Source organism: Vipera berus, assembly GCF_964194415.1.
Source record: "Vipera berus genome assembly, chromosome: 3".
Taxonomy (NCBI): domain Eukaryota; kingdom Metazoa; phylum Chordata; class Lepidosauria; order Squamata; family Viperidae; genus Vipera; species Vipera berus.
In genome coordinates, this window is record NC_138204.1 from 81,593,269 (window position 1) to 81,618,268 (window position 25,000).

The 25,000-nt window shown below is 39.1% G+C and overlaps 2 protein-coding genes across 3 annotated transcripts in view; one reads left to right on the forward strand and one right to left on the reverse strand.

Annotated features, from left to right (window-relative positions):
• The window catches only part of LMO4 (LIM domain only 4), a 16,607-nt gene extending 12,585 nt beyond the window's left edge, over positions 1-4,022 (forward strand). For both annotated transcript variants that reach the window (XM_081322903.1, XM_081322904.1), the window contains exon 5: positions 2,738-4,022. In XM_081322903.1, the coding sequence (XP_081179029.1) occupies positions 2,738-2,746 (9 nt within the window). In that variant the 3' untranslated portion in view covers positions 2,747-4,022. The remainder of the gene's footprint in view (positions 1-2,737) is intronic.
• The window catches only part of LOC308665192 (uncharacterized protein), a 375,212-nt gene that overhangs the window by 79 nt on the left and 350,133 nt on the right, over positions 1-25,000 (reverse strand). The window contains exon 5 of the mRNA XM_081322901.1: positions 1-1,647. This exon is cut by the window's left edge and continues 79 nt beyond it. Within this exon, the coding sequence (XP_081179027.1) occupies positions 1,587-1,647 (61 nt within the window). The 3' untranslated portion in view covers positions 1-1,586. The remainder of the gene's footprint in view (positions 1,648-25,000) is intronic.

Consider the following 25,000-nt stretch of genomic DNA (forward strand, 5'->3'; position numbering starts at 1 on the left):
TTAAGATGACTATTCTCTTTGTACTGTTTGGGTATCTGACTGGTTTATAATCTGGAAACAAGCTGATCTCCTGGTTAATAAATAATTCCATTTTTAAAAGTAATCAAGGTCTTTTACATTTGTTTCTGGTGACTGTGAACATGTTTGAATATGCTTGGTCATTCCTTTATACATTTCCCCCTATGTACTATGTGCTTCAGCAGTTATAGTTAGAAGATAGAAATGATCATACAGTACTAGTACTGCAAAGCTGAATCCATCTGCCATCCGGAACAGTTAAATCAAAGAAGGATATTAACTGTGTTGCTGTAGTACAGGGGTGTTAAACTGCTGGTCCGTGGGCCAGATGCATTATCCGGAAGCCGCGCCCACCCCATTGCCGGCAATGGCAAAACCATCTCGATACGTTGCGCGATGTCGCGTGACATTGCAAGTTTGACATGTCTGCTGTAGTAAATTGAAAGATTTTTTTGGGGGGGGGGAGGTGAATAGGGCAGGAACATATCATCCTTAGTGAGTAATCCTAGTCCAGACTAATAAGTGGTTTAACTAATACAACTTTGTCACACATTGAGCAACATCAAGGATGTAACATTTTTGAGGCATGTAGTTTGTTCCTCCAACTATGCTGCATTTTGGGGGATAATATTCTGTACATTACACAGAGGGAAGAATTGGATGTTTCAGTTGTGGTCAGTTACCCAGTATGCACAATCAACTAATGCTAGAGAAGCCTAGACTGATTTACTCTGTTTATATGATTAGTGTCTGCCTCCCTTCCTCATTCTTCTGTAGTGGTATCTTCATTGGGCCTTCTAGTCATCTAAAACGGAACAGCTGAATCTAACTGCTTCTCTACTGTGCTGTGAATACTGCCTAACTCAGTATATTGCTTTAATAAATACCAACAATCACTAACATAGAGCAGAATGTGTTTTTAAATAATCACCCAAAGCCAGCCAAGCATTTTTTAAAATTAGTGTAATAGAATTTAGCCCAATCAGCTTATTCTGTCCCTAGTTAGTATAATTTCTACACCATGGTCAGGAGTTCATACGGCCCCATTGAGTCAAATAACTTCCAACGTTTCTATTTCCAAACAAAAATTCTCTGTCTTAAGAAATGAAGCAAAAATGTTCATCTCCGTTGAACATATAGAATTGAATGAGTTACTGACTCCTAAGCCATGCATTTAAGATTTGCCAGTCTTGCAGTTAACTGTATTCCAGAATGAGCAGTAATTATACCTGCAGCCTGATCCATTATTTTAAACTACAAACTTAGCTTGTGCCTGAGTTTTACACAATAATATGTAGCTTAAAACAAAACTTTCTAGAACATGTAACCTTTGTGGTTATACAAGAGGTATTGGTGAAGGAGGAGTCAGTAGTAACTTTAAGTAATAAATATTTTCTATTTATTTTTAAAGTTAACTTTTGAAAGATTATTATGCCACCCTCTGCAGATTTTTGGTCACGTTTGCAGCTGAAGCACTTTCTCTAGAGGGCAAGTTATTAGGTTGTGTTGTAGACTTGCTTCTATTTCTTTCTCTCTCTTTTCTTCTTTCCCAACTCCGCAGCCTGTTTTTACAGGGTATAAGTTTTCCTTTCATTGGTGGTGACCAAAGCATTCCCTTTGATCCAGCTCCTAGAGTTTTAAATAAAGCATGAGTTAGATTATGTTTTGCTATTCTTTCTCTTGCAGAGAAGCTTCTAGTTTACATATCATTCAACAATTCCCTTGTACTTACATAATTGGTATTGTCTGTGTCCATAGTAGAGGACACTTGATGCTCATTTATTAAATATGCTTCCTGGCTGCTCCCTAATCTTTGTTCTGGACAGACAAATTACCTTTCTCACACTGAGTATCAACTCTGGGGAATTAAACCGCCAAGCTTCCACCAGTTTAATTAGCTTGAAAGTGTGTGTGTGTGGGGGGGGGGGTTGTAGTTACTAATAGACCTCAGGCTTTTAGTAACTTCAAGGAGGGGTTAAAAAAAAGCTGCTTAGGAAATTCAAAATGTCGTTTAAAAACCATAAAAATCTAATATATTATTTCATTTTCATAATTGCAAACAGATTGCATTTGAAAACTGTCGATCGTTTCTACTTTATCTGTGGAAGTTAGATTTCTGTCGAGCTAGGCATTTTTAATTATCACAATTCATTAACACATCACAGTGTAGGCACATGTTTGACTTCGTATATTACAGAGTTTATGTAACATTAACTAACGTAGCAGATGAGGAATCTTAAATGGAAGGAAAATATTCCAAAATGTCTATATTTAGTTTTTGTGCTACGCAGCATGCTAACTAAACTACCGTTGCCTAGGGGAGGGTATCTTATATGCTTTGACAGAATTTTTTTTCCTAATTTAGAAGATCACTTTACTTGGTTCTTCAAAGGCAAGGCATGTCATTTAATCCCAGTCCAAAGGAAATGCATCTTTTGTAAAAGAAATAAAAAGAGACTGTAGGATTTCTCACTCGAAGCATTTTTTTCCCCCTTTGGTGAAAGTATATCTTGCTGTCAGACTGCAGAAAATATTTTTGCGGTCTGTTTCTCCATTTGAACTTTTTAGGGACTTGATGCGTGTTACAGAAAAAAACCTTTAATCGAGTCACAGTTGGAATCTAATTTAATAGAATAAGCGAATCGCGAGAAGACGAAAGCAGTCACGTTCAGCTCAAATCAAGCATTTTAGCTAAGATGCCCCTTTTTATTTCTTGCAGGTCTGCTAAAAGATCAGAGTACTGCAGAATGCGTGCCTTCATCTCAAACTTTCTTCATCACAGATGGATCCCATGTCTCCAGTAGACAAGTCACCTTTGTAGCTAGCATCAGTGCCAGCTCCATGCCATTGCACCTTCTTTACTCTTGATTGCCCTTCTCACATTTATTGGTGTATTAAAATGACTGAAAACGAACATTAAGAACTCCATGAATCTGGGCTAATGGGAGACTGTAGAGAAAAATGGAAAGAAAAGAAAAAAGATCCACCGGAGGAGAAAACAACTTTGGGTGGGCAGGGTGGGGACTAATGAAGCTAATACAGATAAGCTTTCAAGTCTGCTTTCTACCCTCATTAACAATTAGCAGGGCACTGGTGAGAATTTGTACCCTGGGTTTTACCTTAACAGCATTCTCTTTGCTCTTTGTATAATTTACGTGTTGTAGGAAATGTTCAAAACTCAAACCTGAGCTAATGGAAAGATGGGGCTCTTGTGATAATCTATCACAAATACTTTTATTGTATCTCTGTAAAATACAATGTATGTATGCATGTAAGTGTGTTTTGTCCTAATGTTGCTACTTCCCATGACACAGAAAGAAAAAGGAAAAAAAAATCAAGCTCATAGCAACAACTGTAGAATTTTCATCTACTCCTAATTCGCTGAATGAAGAAGAAAAATCTTTTATTTGTGATATTTTCAGAGACATTTGCTCTAGTATGGTGTATTTAAATAATAAAAAACTTAAAATGAAAGGAACTGTAATTGATTTTGGACTATAGTGCAATGGGGCAAATTTCTATCAAGGAATGAAGTTGTCACAATAAGTTAATTTTTAAAACCTCATTTTCCTGCTTTCCAGTAGCTTCATGGCAAAAAGGAATGCATTGAAATCTATACAAAGAAATACTTTTAGCAGTGCTACCAAACTCAAAAGTGATGTCAAAGATTTATTTCTATAACAGCAATGTTTAATGGCAGATAGATTTAACTAAAGAATTTTGTGCTAGCTTCACAAATGATAGGAAACGTGTGTCTATCCTAACATTATTAACTTGCCAACTATAATAATTTTTATGTGAATTCAAAAGCACATCTAGGAATTAGGATTGTTTCTAAGTTGCCAAGTTACTCAAAAGTGTCCTCGTTGTGAACATTTTGTTTAAACTTAATTACACTTATTTTTCTGCTTTGAAATAACCCCATCCTCCCAGTTATGAGTACTGTTTCCGTGCTGCATGAATGCCAACTTTTTTCAATGCTTTTCCAAGATGCAAATCTAATTTTTTATACTCAGTGAGCCTGACAATCACCTTAGTGTATACAGAGGTATATACTGTATGTAATCCATATATATCCAAGACCATAGAGCAGTACATGAAATTCAAGGCATGTGCAAAAACTGCTTGTAATTAAAGCCTTACGTGTGCCCGTTATAGACAAAGTCCCTAAATGGGAAATAATACTTTAAATATTGGAGTTGCTGGCTTATAGAATTAAGGAAGTGGCTAATAGATTGGCTTTAATCGTTATTTCCCAATCAGTTTTCAGGTATGTGGAATTCTAGGAGCTGAAGTCCACATGCCTGGAAATTGCCATGGTTGGGAATCACTGGCTTATCCAATGTCCTGGAATTTTGTGGGGAAATATAATGAAATGACAAGTACATGGTTAAAATGCAACGAATCTGTTTTGGCTTTTAGCAGATGGCATAATTGGGCCCATTTTGTCTGCAGTCCTGTAAATCTTTCAATATCATTATACTAATTTTTATATAGGTAGGAATGAAAGATTCTGGTCACAGCTGACAAGTTGCCAAATGTGATCTAAAATATTCTTTGGATAAAAAGTGTCCTTGAAGATGAATTTGATTTTGGTGATTTCAGGGACACTTATCTAATTCCATACAGAAACAACTTATTACCTAAAACATAACACTACATAAGATTGGCAGGTTTTGTTTACTCAGTAAATGGCTAATAACTGAGTGTTGACTAGGAGATGTAATGTGCAGAGTTCTGGGTTTTCATTACATTTCGCACACCTTCTTTATCACCACCACCACAAAACAATTCAAGGATAAGCTGGGTTGACCCAAAATAACAGTGTAATCAATGAGTAATTTATAGTCTAAATTTATGGTGGTGCTTGATGTTGATTTGCCTGTAAGATGGTTTTGTGTAATTGTGATCCATGCAAACTGAGGAGAGATTCCTGGTAAATATTAATGTTCTCTGGAGTGAGAAGTATTGCATCATTTTATTTCTGGCCAAGAAGATACATGCACTTGAGGCTCCAGGGTGAAACTCCAAAAATAGGAAAAGCTAACTGCAAATTCATTAAAAGTAAAGGATTTTAATGTACATATTTTAATTTTGATCAGAGCAATAGTTAAATGTATTGCACTTCCTGCAGAGTCCACTGAAACCTTGGCCTAGTTGGATTGTAATGTTCAACAGTGCTATGCGACTGAATTATCCCCTTTACTCTCCTTGATTTCCAAATGAGCCAGATAAGGAAATTTGAATGTGGGAGGTGAAGATGGAAAGTGACTCTGTGACTCCTCCTTGGGTTGCCAAATAGACTGTATTTTCAAGTTAAGCAACTGTGTCCTAGCTGCAAATTATTGTGCTGTCTTTACAGCACACAGAGACACAGACACACAAAAACTATGAAAATAGTTCTGGACAAAATCATGAGGCCAAGTAATAGCTTGCAAAGGTATTTTGCATCCGAAAGCAAGTCCCAAATGCCCCTAAAATGTTGGAATTAGCAGAAGAGTGCTGAAAAGTTATTTTGGGACGGCATAATCTCATGTATTCTAGCTGGGGAAGATAGATTTTTAAAAACTTTTTCTGTATATAAGCATTCATCATTGTGCCGTTGGAGTTAAAACATGCTAGGACTGGGTTGTTGTTGTTTTTTTACTATTGTGTGATATAATCTAGATGTACTATACTAGAGGATGACTAATAATAACTTTCAATAAACCATAGTGTGGCATTAAGCAGTGAAGAGACTGAAGTTCGTTAAAGACTTCAAATAAGCTTTTTAATGTGCCTGGTTCTTGAAGCGCTGCTACCTATATAATAGAAAGCTTAAAATACGGTCTTAAATTGCAGACCTTATAAGATTACAAATGTCTCTAGTGTTAGCATAATCCACATGCAAGTGATAGTCTGTGCTTTGATGTGCTAAATTGGAGAAGGATTCTTGGGGCTATGAATATATGATGGGACGTCTAACTAGATTGGGTTTGTAAAACATGATTAAAAACTATAAAGACCTACGAAACAAAAACATCTTCATGGTGAGGGAAGATTCTAATCTAGTGTGATTTGGTATTAGGCAAAACAGTTTGGAAATTTGGTCATCTATGATTTGCAGCGGGAAAGGTAATTTTAATGTGCTTGCTCTTTGTTCATTTCTTCCTAATTTAGAGGTGTTGCTTAGAGATGTTTGAACTGCTCTTCCCATCATTATCATGAATGGGTGAATGTAAACGAGTAGGACTCCATTGCAGCCGGAGAACATTAACTTGGAAAAAGCTGGTTTGTTACATTTGTTACAGCATCTCTCTTGAATCTGCTATGTATATAATACATGGATTCATCCATAGCCCTACAAACATGTTAGCTATTCAGCAGGATCTATTGCATTAAAAATAGTTGGAGCTCACAAAAAACTCAGAAGAAATTGTACCAGTGTGAAAGTATTCTTGTCAATAGGTACAACTGTCATATTAGTTTTATGCAGAAATAGTAAAGCTATTGTTAACTCTTTTTAATGAGCTAACTTTGCAAAAGGACTGCTCTCTAGCCAATTTTACATATCCAGTTTTCTGATGATTTGTGCATATCCCACAGGCATGGAAACATTTAAACTTAGTTCTCCAAGCTAAATTCTGTATCTAATGAAAGACTACTTTTTCTGTGGTTCAAATTATTTAATTAGGTTATATTATACATTGTAAAAACACTCATTCACACCAAAAAGAAAGGAAACAAGCATTGCCTTTAAAAGTGAGGTAGAGCAGCTACAGGCTATTTCAGTACTTGTCTTAATCTTCACAAGAAGTGGCAAAAAGAGAGGAAGTTGGGCAAGAGAGGTATGTAATTTTCCAAATTGTGGCGATTTTGTAGTTTCATCTATCAATAGTTGTGCCCTTACATTGCCAGATCAATTTTTCCTTTGCGCCAACAGCTTTTTAATAGGAAAAAGTTCTCTGCCTCTCCTTTAAAATGTTAATAGCATGGCAATGGAAGATTGGCTGTCGGTGTTAAAACATTTACTGTTTGGGTTTAAAAGACTAAAATTCTTAACAAAGAAAGCTTTATAATTTACTGGCAATTAGATTTATCATAACGATGCAAAGGTTTGCAAGATTCTAGTGCCTGAGAAATGTATTTCAAACAGCACTCGTTTAATAAACATGAGGAATGAGATTACAGTGTGTATAAGTTTTCTTTATGTGAAAGGCTTCGGTACGTGAATATCTTGACTTAGATCATATTTGCTCCCCTATGTCTTGATGTCATTGAACAGAAAGTCCCGGACTTCTATTGTCCTCTTTTCTTTCAGGTGCACACATGCATTGTTAGTATGGCTTAGCTGTAAGAAAATTTATTACAGTTAAGTGGCAATTTGTTGCCATGAAACTGCAATTAAAGTATTACAGAGCGGCCATTTTAGATTAACACAGATTCAGAGCATGGGCAAGCACAGCCCTTGTTATCTTTATAGCATCTGAGCTCTGCATAACTGTAAAACTGTGACATGTTCACCTATGTCTTTTGTCAAGTTAAAGAATTTGAGCTCTCCGTTGAGCACCGTGATCTCATCACAAGCATAACGAAGAGGAAAGACAAGCTGGGACTGATTTTTTGCAAGTTCAATCTGTGATGTATAAAGTTATTACCATATTTGGAGGCACTGTGAGTGCCTGCTGGAAAGAGAGTGGGTAGGAGAGCATTGCTTGTTTTAACTCCCCTGGGGATATGTATGCATTGGTAAAATGGACTGCGGGCTCTGGAGTTGGACGACAATAATATCTTCAGATCCTAACATGTTAAAGCTTCTTTAACAGAACTAATCACAACCAAATGGAACTCAGGCACACATATGATCTAAAGTTAATGCCCCCAAAACAGATCATTTCACACACATTTGAAACACATAAGGAAAATTTAAAAATCTTTCTCTTCCTTCACTTCCAAGAGGAAGCTGTACATATTTTTTTTTGTAAACTGCCCAGAGTCACTGAGAGTGAGTGGGCAGCCATATACATTTTCTAAATAGATAACATTTTCTAAATAAGTAAATAATATCTTGATTGGACGTAGACCTTGACTGCAGGCAAACATGATACAATTTGTTAGGCTAGCCTTCCTTAGTGTGGTGATCTCCTATTTGCTGAAGTGCCAACTCCCCTTCTCAGCCAGCATTGTCAAGAGGAGAAGAAGGTTCCCTTAATTTTTACACTTTTATTAAAAGGCATCAGTCCCAAATCACATTAGGTGTTCTCAGTATGCTCTAATGCTCTGCCAAATTGTACTTTTCAATCATAGCCTATTGAATTTAGAACAGTGATAATAAATTAAGCTACCTAGACTTAAGCAAAATAAAAAATATTATTTGTGGGGAAGCCTTGATAATACTTGGCTCTGCCGGAGGGTCTGGTACATACAACATTTCCGTTTCTATCCCCTTCTGTAGCTTAACTATAGTCCTAAAATTCTTCTTAGGAACTAAATGTGAGCTATGGACCAGGTAGTTTAAATATTTATTAAACATTTAGGACCACACGCTATAAGATGGCTACAACAATTTTGTACAGATGCTTTGAACACTGGAAAGATCTGAATCAGTTCAAGTTATCCCAAGCCCTTGCCTTCCTAAAACCTGGATGATCCAGCAACCTACCATTCTATAGCTCTGCTGAGCATTTTCTATAAAGTTCTGGAATGATTACTTTATAATATAACATGGCGACTTGTTGGTAGGGTTGCTTCTTTCCAGTCTGGGTTCCACACCAAGAGAAGCTGCTGCGAGCAAATTCTGGCTCTTCATGGCTTTTATTAATTTGACTGCAGCTTATGATATGGTGTAGCTTGACGGTTTGATGCTTAAGCTGAAGAAAACATCTCAAAAACAAAAAAACCTTCAAGGTTTTTGTAAGAGCTACCACTAGAGGTACCACTAGTAAATCCCTTCCCATTAAGAATGGCTTGCCACAGGGATCAGTTCTAGCCCCGCTCCTATTTAATCTATATACTAGTGATTTATCAGAAACCAATTCTGAAAAAATTTGCTATGCCGATGATTTTGAGGAAGCAGAATATATCCTTACTAAAGATCTGAGAAGTGGAGGCTATGCCCTAACCCAAATAAAACCAAAGTATGTGCCTTCCATCTAAGCAATTATAGAGCAAAGGAAGAATTAAACTTAGCTTTTTATGGAAAGAATAAAACACAACAACCAACCAAAATATCTCGGAATAACCCTTGACCAATCCCTTATCTTTGGAAAATACCTTGAAGTAATCGGACAAAAATTGAACACCAAGAACAACTTGATTAGGAAACTTGCAGGAAAAGTCTGAGGAGCACAAGCCAAAAGTTTGCGTATAGTGGCACAATCATTAGTATTTTCTGTTCCTGAATATGGTGCACCTGTATGGGGAAGACGATGACATGCCAACAAGGTTGATGTTCACCTTAATGACACAATGAGAATAATATCTGGAACTCTTAAATCCACATCATTCTCATGGCTCCATGTTCTTTCTAAAATTGCCCCCTTCTGATCTCAGGCGACAACAGACAATTCAAGATAAGCAAGCCTTCAACTCCTGGAGATCTTCCAATACGTAAAATAGTAGACTCTCTACCTGTCACCAGGCTTAAATCTAGGAAACCAGTTTGGAATAACATACCATAGTCTTACAATCTAGACGAAGAATGGCAATTAAGATGGGTGACTTTTAATAAGCACAACCAAGATCACACAGAACCAACAAAACCACTTCCAGGAATGCAGTTGCCCTGAAAAATATGGAGTCACCTGACTAGAATCAGGACAGCATGCCAGAACTAAGGCAAAGCTCTTCAAGTGGGAAGTGGCTGAGAGCCCAAAATGTGACTGTGGTGCACTGGAACAAACTATAGTTCAAGAATGTCCCGTCAGGAATTTCAAGGGAACTGGGATGATCTCACCACAGCCAGATCAGAAGCAGTAAGATGGTTAGCTTCCTTAGGTATCAAAGTTTAACATCTATCCCACTGCAATTCTATGGCTCCATATTACAATGATTTTATTATGGTTTTATCTTAATCTATTATCTTCTATATTGTATTGTCCACATATCATATGTATGTATATTAGTGATTGCACGACCTTTGTAGATACATTAAATAAATAACCAGATAAAAGGTAAAGGTTCCCCCGCACATGCGTGCTAGTCATTTCCGACTCTAGGGGCTGGTGCTCATCTCTGTTTCAAAGCTGAAGAGCCAGCGCTTGAACGAGGAGTCTTCGTGGTCATGTGGCCGGCATGACTAGATGCCAAAGGCGCACGGAACGCTGTTACCTTCCCACCGTAGTGGTCCCTATTTTTCTACTTGCATTTTTACGTGCTTTCAAACTGCTAGGTTGGCAGAAGCTGGGACGAGTAACAGGCGCTCACTCTGTTACGCAGCACTCGGGATTCGACCTGCCAAACTGCCGACCTTCTGATCGACAAGCTCAGCGTCCTATTAGATATACACATTAGTTATCTATCTATGTCTGAATATCCTCCTGCCAATAGTTGCATAAACGTATAACAGCTTATGAAAAGTAAAACAAATAAAAATTTAAATATCCCATTTTTTTCTACATAATGCAAGTTAAAATGTATTTATGAGCTTGTCTGGTAAAAAGCATGGCTCCTTTATTATTTCTTGTCCATTCACACCCGCTCTGAGGGTAAGATTTGTGGACAATACTGGATAGCATCTAATATTACATGACTGCAGCAAGAAATTAGGTCACCAAGGTTGTCTTTATAATTAAGGTTATCATTTTGCTGTGCAATTCTTAATTAATTTCAGGATTTAGGCTAAATTAAAAAAAAGGCAGGAAAGAAGCCGAGGGGTTTACAAAATAAACAGAAGCCTGAGAGAAGCAAAAACATCTATCATTCAGTGTTTATATTGGGCTAATGACACAGAGAACAAATCTCTCTTTGAAATACCAGCTAAAGGATAGAGGGATGGCCTTTGGAGGAGCAGCTTTGTAAGCCGTGTGTAGTGCAATGCAGTACAAGTAGTCCTCAATTTACAACCATTTGATTAGTGACCATTCGGAGTTACAACAGCACTGGGGGAAAAAAGTGATTTATGGCCATTTTTTACACAATCCATTTGCAGCATCCTTGTGGTCACCTGATCAAAATTCGGACACTTGCAACTGGCCTGTACCTAATGACGGTTGCATTGTCCTGGGCTCATGTGATCATTTTTGTGTCCTTCTGACAAGCAAAGTCAATGGAGAAGCTAGATTCACTTAACAACTGTGTTACTGGATGAACTCTGGTGAGAACAGGATGAGGGCGGTGCATCGATACTTGCTCTTTCAGCGGCTTCCAGTACTATTGACCATGGGATCCTTTTGGACCAGCTATGGGGGCTGGGTGGCTCCAATCTTCTGCTGATTTGGCTCCTTTCTCCAAGGCCGGTCCCAACTGGTGTTAATAGGAAGCGAGAGGTCCAGCCCTTATCACTGCTTTGTGGGGTCCCACAGGGCTCAGTACTTTCTCCAGCCACTGGGTGAGATCATCTGACACCGTGGGATGAGATATCATCAGCATGCTGATGATATATACCTCTATATCTTCATCCCTGGTGGTCCAAGCGATGCTAAGACTGCCCTTTCTCAGTGCCCAAAGTCTGTAACGGTCTAAATGGGTGACAACTGGCTTCAGCTCAACCCAGCCAAGACAAAAATCGCTGTGGGCACACGGGACGTCTGCATCTGGGGGTTTCTCATCATTAACTCTGGATGGGGTTGCACTACCCCAGACAGATCTGGCGCACAACTCGGGGGTCCTCCTGGACTCACAACTCCTGCTCAAAGATCAGGTGGTAGTCGTGGCTAGGAGGGCCTTTGTATAACTTCGTATTGTGTATACCAGTTGTGCCTTACCTGGATCCTGTGCATGGTCACTCATGCCCTAGTCATCTCCTGGCTGGATTACTGCAATGTACTGTACAGAGGGCTACCCTTGAAGGGTATTCAGAAACTGCAGCTGGGGCAGAATGCAGCTTATGTGCACAGTCCTGGGAGTGTACCAATACTGTGTGAGCTGCATTGGTTGCCAATTTGGTCCTGGATCCAATTCTAGATGTTGGTTGTTACTTTTAAAGCCCTACATGACATGGGTCCAGGAAATCTAACGAGCTGTTTCTCCCTGATGTGTCAAGCCTGCTACAGATCTTATCTGTTAAGGAATTGAAGTAGGTAGAATCCAGGAGAAGAGCCTTTTTTGCTGTGGCCCCATCCCTGTTGAAAATTCTACCACTGGAGGGGAGAACTGCCCTATCCATTTTGGCCTTCCGGAAGGATATAAAACCTTCCAGTTGGCCTGAGGCCACTGGAGGTGGCTGACAGGGTAAGAAGATCTTATCCCCATTCCATCTGTTTCTTGGCTTTTGTAGGCATGGTTTTAGTGCATTTTTTTAATATTTTGGTTTGTTTTAATCTTTTTAACTATTTTTCACTTGTTCCTATAATGTGTAAACTTCCCAAAGTTGACTTGTAGTGTAGATGGCATAGGACTTTAATAAATAAATACATATTAACTTAACAACTGCTATGATTCACTTAACAGCTGTGGCATGAAAACTCGTAAAATGGAGGAAAACTCATTTACTTCTTGCTTAGCAACAGAAATTTTGAGCTCAACTGTGCATCTCATTGGATAGCAGCATCTAGCCAAGCACTTATTTTGGGGCTTAGACACTAAGTAGGGTAAGCTTGGTTAGTAGTTGGATAGATGACTGCCCCAAAATAACCAGGCTGGGAAGCGTGTGCAAATTTCTGTTTGACTCAAAGAAGTCTTTACCTTTACCATGTCAGTTGAGACTGTCTTCATTCTTATCTCTAAGAGCCATGTGCCTCTTAGCACCACTCAGTGGACCTTGTATATTGGGTAATTAGTAGAGGAAGGGGCCTTGCTAACCTGCAGCAAAGGAGAGATTTGGGGAAATCATCTTTCCCTAACTCAACTGTTGCCATCTTGCCAATGTGAGTCTCTCTGTGAATAGAGTGGGTTCCAATGTGATCCGTGCCAATATTTGTTGTTTAAATTCATGTCTAGGTAACTTAGATAGGATACGTTTAGTTTTGTTATTAAATCTTATCATTCAAACTTCCTCCCCAAAAGCAAATGGGGCATACGTCTTATGAGACTGCTGCATTAGTCAGTCTTCTGGACATCAGCGCTAGTTTCCTACAAAATGTATGGGGGTGTTTGTGTGCACGTGTATGTTTATGTTTGGTGGTGTGGCCAGGAGAAGCATATAAATCTCTTTAAATTGTGATTAAAAAAAAAATAAGACCATTGCAAGTGAGGGCTGTGATCCAACAAAACATATGCATATGCCAGTACTTAATGTCACCTATGACCTGTAAAGAGCAAGCAGCAACTTGGGGAAAACCATCTCTTTGCTTTTGGTATTCAATTGCAGCATAGAGGCAAAAAAGGCATGCTGGGCAAAAAGTCTGAATTGCACCCAAGGAATTAGGAAACAAAAGGGCTTTGTTTTTGGTGTAACTACAAAGGCTGGATAGTAGCAAATGCTTAGGTAGTCTGTGACATGAATATGCAATGGTCCAAATCTGTGACCACGCAAACAATTGTGGTGCTTTTATGCAAAACCTCAAAGGCTTTCTGATTATTGTTACAAGGCTCCTATTGAGTGCTCAACATCATCTGCATCAAATCAATGTATGACCTTCTACTAACAGCCCATTTGAATGGAACATATCTAGCTAGGAATTAGTGTACATGGCATATTTTTGAATTAAAATTCCTGCTTCATCGGTAAAACTTCTTTTGAAAGCTTGGGTAAAAATCCTTGCAAATGAGCTACTATTCATATTTGTTGTTTTACAGGGAATGTTTGTGGGGATATGTAAATGAAGTGGATTGTACCTTTAATTACATCTAAACAGAAAACAATTTTCTCTTTAATGATGGTGGCTCAAAAGATGCTGGTAATTCAGCTAATAAGCCTATTTAGTAGTGGTCACTGTTAAATATGCAAAATTATAGCCCCTACTGTCCTTTATTTTGTGATGAATCAAATAGCACAATTTTCTTACTCTGTTACTCTATTAAGAATGTTGGGACATGAAAAGTATGGCAAGAATTCACAGAGACAGCAAGATGTCCATAGGGTCCATGAAGTTCAATATTTTGGACCATGGATGGACTTGGGAGTTTCAGGAGGCCCCTGAAGTCACTCTACAAGTGACTTTTACAAACCTCTCCTGGTTTCTGGTATGAGTTTTCTCTCCCTGTCATATCAACCTCCTTGCAGTGATTTTTCAGAAACAATGGACACATGCATTTCTTCTGAAAAGCTGAACAAACATGTCTCTTGCTATTTCTAACTTTGGGACAGTGTGAAGTTTGTTCTATCCTGTTTCCTGATCAGTTTGTGCCTCTTCCGAGTTAATATTTTTTGTGAAAATATGTATGTTTTATACATTCTTACCGCACTGCAAAATTTGACATGTGAAAACCAAAAGATAATTGCATTCTCATTTGAGTGTTAGATTAGGAAGTGTGAATTAGGTCAGTCTGAATTAAAATCCAAATTAAACATATGTCTTTATCTTCAGTAAGACTATCAGAGGGAAATATTATACAAAATGCTGCCCATGAGCATTGCATTTCTTTGCCAAGTTTCCTTACAGCAATAAGATCCAACGCGGAAGGCCAATTTGAAGACAAGCACCAGGTATCTGCAATCACAACGGTCAAAATACTCCACATTCCAAGCGCAGCCCAAATGGGAAATCAGCACTCAAAAGAAATGGATACAGGGTACAAAATGGCCAGTTGGAAGGAATCTTCATATCAGCTTGGATAGTTGATCCAGCTAGCCCAGTAACTAGATGGCAGCAGTTCTCCAAATTCTAAAGCAGGGGTTTCCAACCGGGGGTGCGGGACAATATTCCAGGGGTAGCGAAAACTTGGGTTTTCAAAATATGCATAATTCTTTGCCATTATTTCAAAATTTTGTAAGGGGTGTGAGAATATATCAGAAGCGTTCTAGAGGTGCAGGGTATAGAAAAGGTTGGGAGCCGCTGTTCTAAAGCAACCGATCCTTCTCATCCCCTCCCACCCACCACCCTTTTCTAACTTTAGCAAGTAATTTACTAGTAAGTAGTAATATCAAAACTTGGGTATTTCTCTAGGATACAGAAAAGCACTATGTACTAAAATTATTTGGAAAGGCAGTGAGATGGCCTTTGACTTTCTCCAATCTTAGTTCCCATCAGGTGGCATTATATATTAACTTTTGTTGTAGCCCAATCCTTACCTACCTTCATTATTTGGGGTAGATAAAGGCTAAGCCCATTACACTCATCCTGTTCTGTACCAGCCTGCTACCGGCCCTGCAGAAAAGGCAGGGACAACCCCTTTTACAAGAAGGCAAGAGGCTGGAACTAAGCCTGCCAAATTTATGGATACAAAAGCAAACAGAACAAGACACGAACCATGAAACAGGAGCTATTCAAGCGGTTGCCTTCAGCAAACCAGCCCTCCCATGCATTCCCCTTTTATACAGTTCAGGGCGTGGCTTCTCTCTACCTCCTTCCGAGGTGCCCCATTGCCTTCCTCTGTTTACTCTGACTGCCTCCTGCGTCGGGCATCCTTGAACAGGGCCAGCTGTGGGTCATCTTCATCCACGCTGTCAGGCTCACACAGCTGGGTCTGCGTCGTGACCAGGTGGGAGGGGCCTGGCTGAGGGCTCTCATCAGCAAGCTCTCCAACCCCCTCAGCAAGCTCTTCAACACCCCCCTCCTCCTCTCAGTCGTCCGACCCAACTGCCGAACCCACAGGCTGACCCTGAATCACAACACATCCAAAGCAAAACTCTGAAGAAGGATTAGATGCAGATGTAGGAAGTCCTTGGGTACCGTACTGGTTACACAGTGTGGAAGTAACTACAGCACAATACAGGTGGGAATTTTTGCCTTGGCATAAATATGAAATATTGTTTATAGCAACAGCTAGTATACCAAACCAATACAGATCCTCGGTGACAAAGGTAGCATGTAGCCGCATGTCATAGACAATGTTGTGACTCAGGGCCAGCCGGTGGGTCCGACAGCCGGGTCCGATGTATCGGAGGACTCAGATGAGGGGGAGGAGGGAGACGAACCGGCTGATGATGGTTTGGAGGCTTTGCAGAGTCCTCAGCCGGGGACCTCTTCTCAGCTGCGTGAGCCCGAGAGTGCGGAGGATGATGACCCACAGCTGGCCCTGTTCAAGGACGCCCGACGCAGGAGGCAGTCGAGCAGGAACAAACAAAGAAAGGCTATGGGACTCCTCGGGAGGAGGCACAGGGAGACCACGCCCTGAGCTCTCTATAAAAGGAGTGTTTGGGGAGGGGCTGGTTGCTGAAAGCAACTTTTCCGCTTGAGAAGACAAGCTCTAGTGTTTTTGTTAACTGCGTAATTAAATCTTGGCAGAAGCCTTTTAGCCTTGGACGCTCTCCAGTCTCTTCTTTTTGAATAGGGGTTTGCTAGAAGAGGGCTGGTTCAGAACAGACAAGTCAAAGGGCCAACTCACTAACTTTTTCTGAATAACATCTCTACTTTTAACCAAGTTTCTACTTCCATCAATTGCCCTGATGCCTTTAACTTCTTCTATTGGCTCCCATTTTCATTTTGTCACTTTACTTCCTTTCTGTGCAAACAGTATAATGCTTAGTTTATATAGGTTGTGAAAGAATAAACAAGCAACGCACATCTATTACATAATGATAAAAGTACCATTTTTAACTAACCAGCTAAGAGTCTGGTAGTACCCTCTTTGCTAGCTACTGGAGGGGCAGTCTTCTTTTGTAAAGTAGGCCTAGAAACACAAACTATTGGCCTCTTATAAGAAGGTAAAGGTTCCCCCGCACATGCATGCTAGTCGTTTCCAACTCTAGGGGCCGGTGCTCATCTCCGTTTCAAAGCCGAAGAGCCAGCGCTTGTCCGAGGACGTCTCCGTGGTCATGTGGCCGGCATGACTAGATGCCAAAGGCGCACGGAACGCTGTTACCTTCCCACCGTAGCAGTGGCGTAGCGTGGGTTGTCAGCACCCGGGGCAAGGCAAGTAATTTGCGCCCCCTAACCCGCCTCCACAGTGGGCGGCGACCCAGCGGCTTGGATTGGATTCGCACAGCCAGCACTGCAGTGAGAGAGAGTGAGTGAGCCAGGCAGGGGCAGAGAGCTGCGAGTGCGAGTGCGCCCCCCCAGATGTTGCGCCCGGTGCAGCCGGGCCCCCCTGCACCCCCCACACTACGCCACTGCACCGTAGTGGTCCCTATTTTTCTACTTGCATTTTTACGTGCTTTCAAACTGCTAGGTTGGCAGAAGCTGGGACGAGTAACAGGCGCTCACCCTGTTACACGGCACTCGGGATTCAACACACCAAACTGCCGACCTTCTGATCGACAAGCTCAGCGTCCTAACCCATTGAGCCACCGCGTCCCTAATATTGGCTTCTTATAAAGCCCATCAAAAATACTTTGCACCAAAGGAGACAGCAGAGGAGGAATGAGCTGAAAAGCTGGTTAGGGAGAATTGAGACATCATCTTTTGCTAGTTTGTCACTCCTCTTATGAAACTTTTTTGTGATCTATGGTGGCTGAATGAAATGCTAAGAATGGATAATTTCACTTCAGCTTTTAAAATAGTGCAAATACGTTCTCTGTCAAGTTGAATGGTTGACCACTAAGGTCAGGAGAAAGACTGTCTACCCATCTGCTTTCTTTCCATAAATTTTCTATTTATGTGGGATTTTTCCCTCCCACAAGGAAGTATCCAACACTGACATCCCTAAATAAATTCCAAACATGATATTGAATTCAACCATCCTGGCCTCTTATTTCCACCCAACACTGCTATATATGGACCAAGTCCATGTTTTCTCAGCACAGGAAGATAAAAGATCTGTTTAGGAGAATCGATGGTTTGCTTAAAAATATTGTATCTTGCCTTTTCGATATGGCTTTTATGAAATGAAATTCTAAAAACATATTTGCATAGAGAACACAGAGAAGCTATCAGTGGAAATAGCATCATTGCTACCTTTTCTCTCCGATTCAATGGGGCTTACATTCAGGAAAGAGTACATTTGTTGATGCGTTGATTTGTTGCATATATCAGAATAACAGCATCTATTCCCCTTCATTTTCCAACATAAATATTCAAGATGTAGATAGTCTAGGTACTGCTGATAGTTTATATAGGTAGAAGGGTTCAAGGAGATTGATACAGCTTAGTATACAGTCTAAAGCATTGCAGCAACAGGTTCTTCATTTTAGCACAGAACTAACCCCCAGGTTACTCTAATTGCAGTGAATGTTTCAAGCCAGACACCGCCACAGAGAAGAGACAGTACTCATCATCTATTACACAATTAGATATTGTTTCTTATGACACTAGTACCATCAAGCATCTCTTGATCCACGCTGGGCTCGATCTCACTTCTATATCTTTAACCGAGGAGAATTACTAAAAGCAAATTCAGTGCATTATTTTTGGGACTAAATCTAGTTTCATTTCATTTGCATCTGAATCTGTGTATATCATCCTTTTCTTTCTCCTTTTCTTTCTCTCTTTTTTCCTTCTCTTTTTCTCTCTTTTCTTTTCCTCTCCTCCTCTTCCTCCTCTTTTCTCTCTTTCTCTCTCTCTCTCTCTCTCTCTCTCTCTCTCACACACACACACACACAAATGCACAAATACAACATGGTAAAATCCTTCATTCTTGCTATGCCTGCCTTATTTACTGCCACATTAAGCACTTGTTGAGGTGGGCAGCCATACAAATTGAATAAATAAATATCAATTTTATATGTATCTTGTTACCAAGCAAAACATATTGAGGAAGTAGGCACAGTTATAAACCATCATAGAACTTTTTAAAAACAGCATTATGAAAGTGGCAGCTTGCGTAACAGTGGGGTTTTTCTTGGAAATAATTACAAGCTTCCACTGGAATAATTCCTTTTCACACTGTTTAATGAAATCTTTTTAAAAAGAAAAGATAAAAATTATATCTAATCCTTATTTATGTCATCATCTTCATCCTCATCCTGACTTGGAAGTATTTACTTTGGAATAAACATCTTGGCATTCAATTGTCAGTGGCCTAATAGCAAATAAAATAAAGAAAAGTGCTATGTCCCAACTTCAACTCCTGTCGAAGTCACTTTCCTGGTTTGTCTTACTTCATTATTTTTAGTAAAGCAGCACTAGGGCTACAGGTTCGAGGTACTGATATAGTATTTAGGAGGAGTTAATGTTGTGCTTTTAAATATTCTAAGCTTTTTGCAAGGTCAGAACATTAGTAAGTTTTGGATGTCAGCAGGCTTGGTGCTCTGAAGAACTGCCATGAAACTAGTGTGTCTTGCAAGTAAAGCAAGTTGACTTGGTGCAAATATGAGAGTAGGAACAAAACCAAACTCCAACACAACTAATGAAATTCTGAGGAAATACTTTAATGCTGAAATAACTTCAAATATTATCAGCCAGCTACTACAGAGGAATAGGAAAAGGTAGATGAAGAGGTACAGATTCTAGGTTTGAGTGTTCACACTTTGCTTTCCCCAACTCATAGAAAGTGAATCAATCAAATACTCAAAAACCCACAGGCTTGATATCCAAAGGGCCGGAAATCTAAATAGGATTCAGATATTATTTAAAAGTTGCAGATGGTCTTTTTCCCATTGTAAGAGAGATATAACTTGACAATCATCTATTCCGCTGGGTGATTGTTTCCCACTTTTTAAGAGCTAGTCAAATGTGCTATAAATACGGAAGAAAAGAAAGAGAAGGGGGAAAAAATGATTGCTGGATATAGAAAATGTAAAAGCTGAAGAGAGTCTTTGCTGAAGGCCATGTAAAGGTGGCATGCAATATATGTCTAAACAGAATGCAGAAAAGTTGTGTTTTATGTTTCCACAAATGGAGAAATTTTTTTCCAGCAGGCAAAAAGGCAGAAGGCTTCTGCCTGGAGGCCTGATTTTTTTTTCTTCCCTCCTCCCTTTTTGTAAGCAGCTGGCAATGGTAATTAACTCATTACTATTAATTTTTGCCAACTATTGTTGGGTGAGCAATGTTATTTTTCTAACTTTATTTTAAAAAAATGGAAATAACACATATTAGGGGTTGGCAAATTCACAAAATGAATACATGAAAAGCAGAAACATCGACACTGAAGTCAACATATTCAAACATCTACCCAGAGGGAATTCACTGCTTTTTGAATTATTGCATTGCAACATCTATGATCAATGTAATAATATATACAGGGATGCTATGTTGGTTGAAACTGAGGGGCAGGAATCATGAAGGGCTTGTGATTTTTTTTAAAAAAAAATCTTAGTTTTGTGGTTCTGTTCACATTAGTTGTAAAATTAGAGAAGGGACAAGGATTGCCCAATTCATACTTTCATCATAAAGAACAATCTAAAATCAGATGTTACTATATGCAACACGTGCTTCCCTATGACCATTTTCAACTGAAGGTGTGGAGATTAAGGGTGGGATAAATGGGCATGATCCTGTTTGTTTAATATGAGGTACATAGTATGTGAGATTATTATTTTCTAAACAAATTATGGAAATTTAACTGTAGTGATAGAAATGATATTTCCAGAAACTTAGCTTCTAAGATTGTTGGTAAATTTATAAAACTACCAAAACTATGCTGAAGGTACTCACTTTTTAAGGTAATGGTTAACTTGTTTTCCATTTCAAAAAACCTCTTTTCAGCATGATTGTTTCATTGTTGTTGCTGATTTCTCCAAAAGTATTTTATCTATTTAGAAAGGATCACGATCATGATGCTCATATTAGCAGATTGCTTCTAGAATCTTGACTAGATCACCGTATGATATCATTCTGAAGTTAATCAGACCAACACTGTTCTTTTTTTGTTTGTCCTTGGGTTATTATTTAATATAACTGAACAGCTAACAAACCATGCAGTAATATGAGATAATAATTTGTGGGTTTTTTTGCTGGGAATACTTCTCTACACTTTCTTATACTCTGACAAATAATATAACTGTGTGCGTCGGGATTCATAATTGGGTGTAGATAGCATGGACCAATGGATACTCCACTCTACTATGGGATAAAAGAAGAGAAGGCAGCCTCTTTTTTTCAAGCTACTTTCCAAGACAACCAAGTAACTCCTTCACATTGCTTTGCTGTTGTCCCAGGTTGGGGAAATCTACAGCAGTATGGGTAGAGGGATCCAGTCTTATCTCTTGGTTTATTTGGCCCCTACATTGCAACCTGTCACTTAAACAAGGAACAGAGTCAATTTCACTTCAGTGAAACTTCCATCAATGCATTGTTCATTCAGGAAATAAGATGATTTTCATGGCAGATCCTGTTGCTCAGCCTACATTTTGACATGCAGCCAAGGCAAATGGTATGCCTCTTTTTGTCATATAGAGGTATGTATGATAATTGTACATATTTCTCCCTTACAGTGGTACAAGTTGTTCCTTTATTATCTGTTATATTAAATAAGAGAATATATCCTAGTCATGTGGTTCACATAAATCAGCCTTCTGAAATCAACACACCACACTTGAACAATACAGAAAAGAGATGATCAGCCATGCTGATAGGCTTCCAGTTAACAATGCTGCCAGAAGCCAAAGTATTCACATTATACAGTACTAATGGCACTTTAGCACATGAAAAACCCATGATTAAAAATCCACTGCTGATATGTTTGCTTATTTGCTGAAGGTTACAACTTTGTACTCATTACTTTGGAGAAAGAGGTAATGATATGATATCCTTCAGAGAAGAGTGCAGGGTCCATTTTAAGAGTAAATATAATGAATCTTGTGACGTCTTAAAAACTAACAAAATAAACTTTCACAGATGACAATCTACTTCATCTGAGGCATGGAGTATTAAAAGCACATTATATGTGTACAGCTCTTTTCCAAGCATCTAATGATCTTTTGATCTATAAAAACTTATAATTTTTTCAATATGTACTTGCAACTAGCTTTTCCCCCCAACAGGATTACCGTAGCATTATTACAAGAACTTTAGAGATTATCCAACTCAACCCCATGCCCACCTCAAGAATCCTCTCTATTATACAACCCCAACATTTGTCCTTGTCCATGTGGAACTCCACTTTGCACTCTTTGCACTCTTCCCTAGTCTGATGCAGAGCTACTGATGTACATTCGCTGGGAACAATTGTTAAACCTGGTCTGTAGCCCTCTAATGAAAGCATAATCCAATCCAGGTTTTACTATTTACCTGATTAGAATCTCATGGGAGATTTTGTTGAATGGTTTGCTGAAGTCAAGGTACACTATGTCCAATACATTTCTGTGTTTTACAAAAAAAAATCAGATTGGTTTGGCATGATTTATTCTTGATAAAGGCAGCCTTTTCCCTGCCAAGAATTGCATTCTTTTCTAAATGGTCACTAACTGGCGGTTTAATAATCTGTTCCAGATTTTCGCCTGTTACTGATGTCAGGCTAACTGGCCTGTAGTTACATGGGTACTCTTTCTCCCCCTTTTTGAAGATTGAACCAGCATTGCCCCTGTAGTCCTCTGGCACTGTGCTCATCTTCTCAAAGATCACCAAAGGAGTTTCCTAGATAACATCCACAAATTCTTCTCAGAGGTAATTAGTCTGGCCCTGGAGACTTTAACTCTTTCAGGGTTGCCCAATCTTCCTTAATCATCTACTTTGTCATCTTGGATCTTTATTCCTTCCTTGTGTCAATTGTTCTGCTTTGATCCATTTGAACTTAGGTCCTCTTCAGGGAGAAGACCAAAGCAAAATTGGAGTTGGGAAGCTTTGCCTTCTACCTATTAATTTTCATACTATGGACTCCCAATAGCAGGCCCTCTTCTTTTTAACTTTAGTTTCATTTGACAGTCTACATTCTTTCTGTACTGTAGTCTTTAGCAGATAGTTACAAACTGCCCCATTTCCCACCCACTCCCTCATTAGAATGCCTGCCCCTCAGGAAATGCCAAGAACAATAAATGTTGACCCAGCATACAGTATTGTTTGTAGAAGATGCTCAGTAATAGAGATGATAGAGCATTATTAAGTGTATAGAGCAGGGGTCTTCAAACTTGGCCCTTTTATGACTTGTCAACTTCAACTCCCAGAATTCCTCAGCCAGGCATGCTGGCTGAGGAATTCTGGGAGTTGAAGTCCACAAGTCATAAAAGGGCCAAGTTTGAAGACCTCTGTATAGAGGCTGTTACAGCTTGTTAACACAGCCATTTGCTTTATAAATCATAGCATACCTATTAATGTGCTGCGTGAACCTAAACATTGTTTCAGTAAACCATGGTTAACACCAATGGTCATAGCATGATGTATGAACCAAGTTACCAGAAAAAGACTTGATCTGGGTGGTTGGTAAAATCTTCATACTGTAGAACAGTAGGTATTTACTACAATCCTGATTCTGCCACCCATTTTCATTGCTAATGTTGTTCTGAAAGTTCAGAAGATTTATTATTTATTTAATAAATTTATATAGCTACCCATCTAAAATATATGAACTCTTGGCAGTTTACAAATACTAAAATAATTAAACAATGTTTCTAGAGTAGAGGTGGGAAACTCTGATCCTCCGATGCAGTTCTGTTAATGTCAGCAGGATTTGTAGAGCCCCTGAGCCCATCTGTTGAATAATTACCTTGCTCATAAAAGATAAAGTACCGTATTTCTAATTGGATGTATTTCCAAAAGCTATTCCTATAATTTATACAGAAGTAGAAAAGTTTGGATGATAGATGTGGAGCAGGAGTGGCAAATGGGATCTAGTCAAAAATTATTCTTCTGGATTTGTCTTGGGGTCCTCATAACAAATGCATGGGATCAAAACCCTATAGCAATAGCACTTAAAACTTATATACCACTTCATAATGGTTTACAGCCCTCTCTAAGTGGTTTACAGAGTCAGCATATTGCCCTCCAAAATCTGGGTCCTCATTTTACTGACCTCGGAAGGCTGGAAGATTGAGTCAACTTTGAGCTGGTCAGGATCAAACTCCTGGCAGTGGGCAGAGTTAGCTTAAAATACTGCATTGTAATCACAGCGCCACCATGTCTCCGATCCATTGATCACAATTGTCTTTAAATACATGTATGTCTTTCCTGTTGAACCTTTTCTGTGGAAATAAGGTAAGAATGGACTGTTAAAAGAGGTTCAACTTCAAGGCATTGATGTTTTAAGTAGCAGTTCACGTTGAGTCAATCTTACCTTCATCCCACTTGTCCTTAGACAAAGGAAAGTGTATTAAATATGTACTCCTTTACCACTTCCCCAACAACTGTTTACTTGTGAGGGAAGATGATTCAGAAACTACCTCACTTAAGACTCAATGTTTTAATAGATGCACTTAAGACTCCAAAGATTTCCCAACCTGATGTAGTGTACATACTCCTTACCCTTGTTACTCAATTCTAATTGAATAACTGGAATTTTCCAAGCGGGACCAACACTGCACTTTCCCTGGTCTCAAAACTCTTGAAGAGAAAATTCTGTACAAACTTGTGTGTGTACCTTTGGTACTGTGGTACTCTCCTTTGCTTATCATTTCTAAATTCCATTTTTCCCATCTCAAAGGGCACTACTCACTTTTCTCTTTAGTGATCCTGCTTCTAGGTTTCCTACTTTTTAGTGCTACAGTGTCTACCAAGTCAACTTTTCATCATGTTCCACCTATATCTTGCTATCCTGATAGGCATATAAGAGATAGTTAGATATCATAGAAAAAATGATATCTCATATTCATCAAAGAAGACTGTTCACGAGCATTATAGGTTGCCAGATGCATTTTCCCATCCACTGGAATTTCATGAGTATTCCAAAACATCAAATCATCTTATCTGATCACTGCCAGAGGCTTCATCATCACTGCCATCTCTACAAAATCCCTTAGCACAGTGGAATATAGATAACTTTATTTACATATATT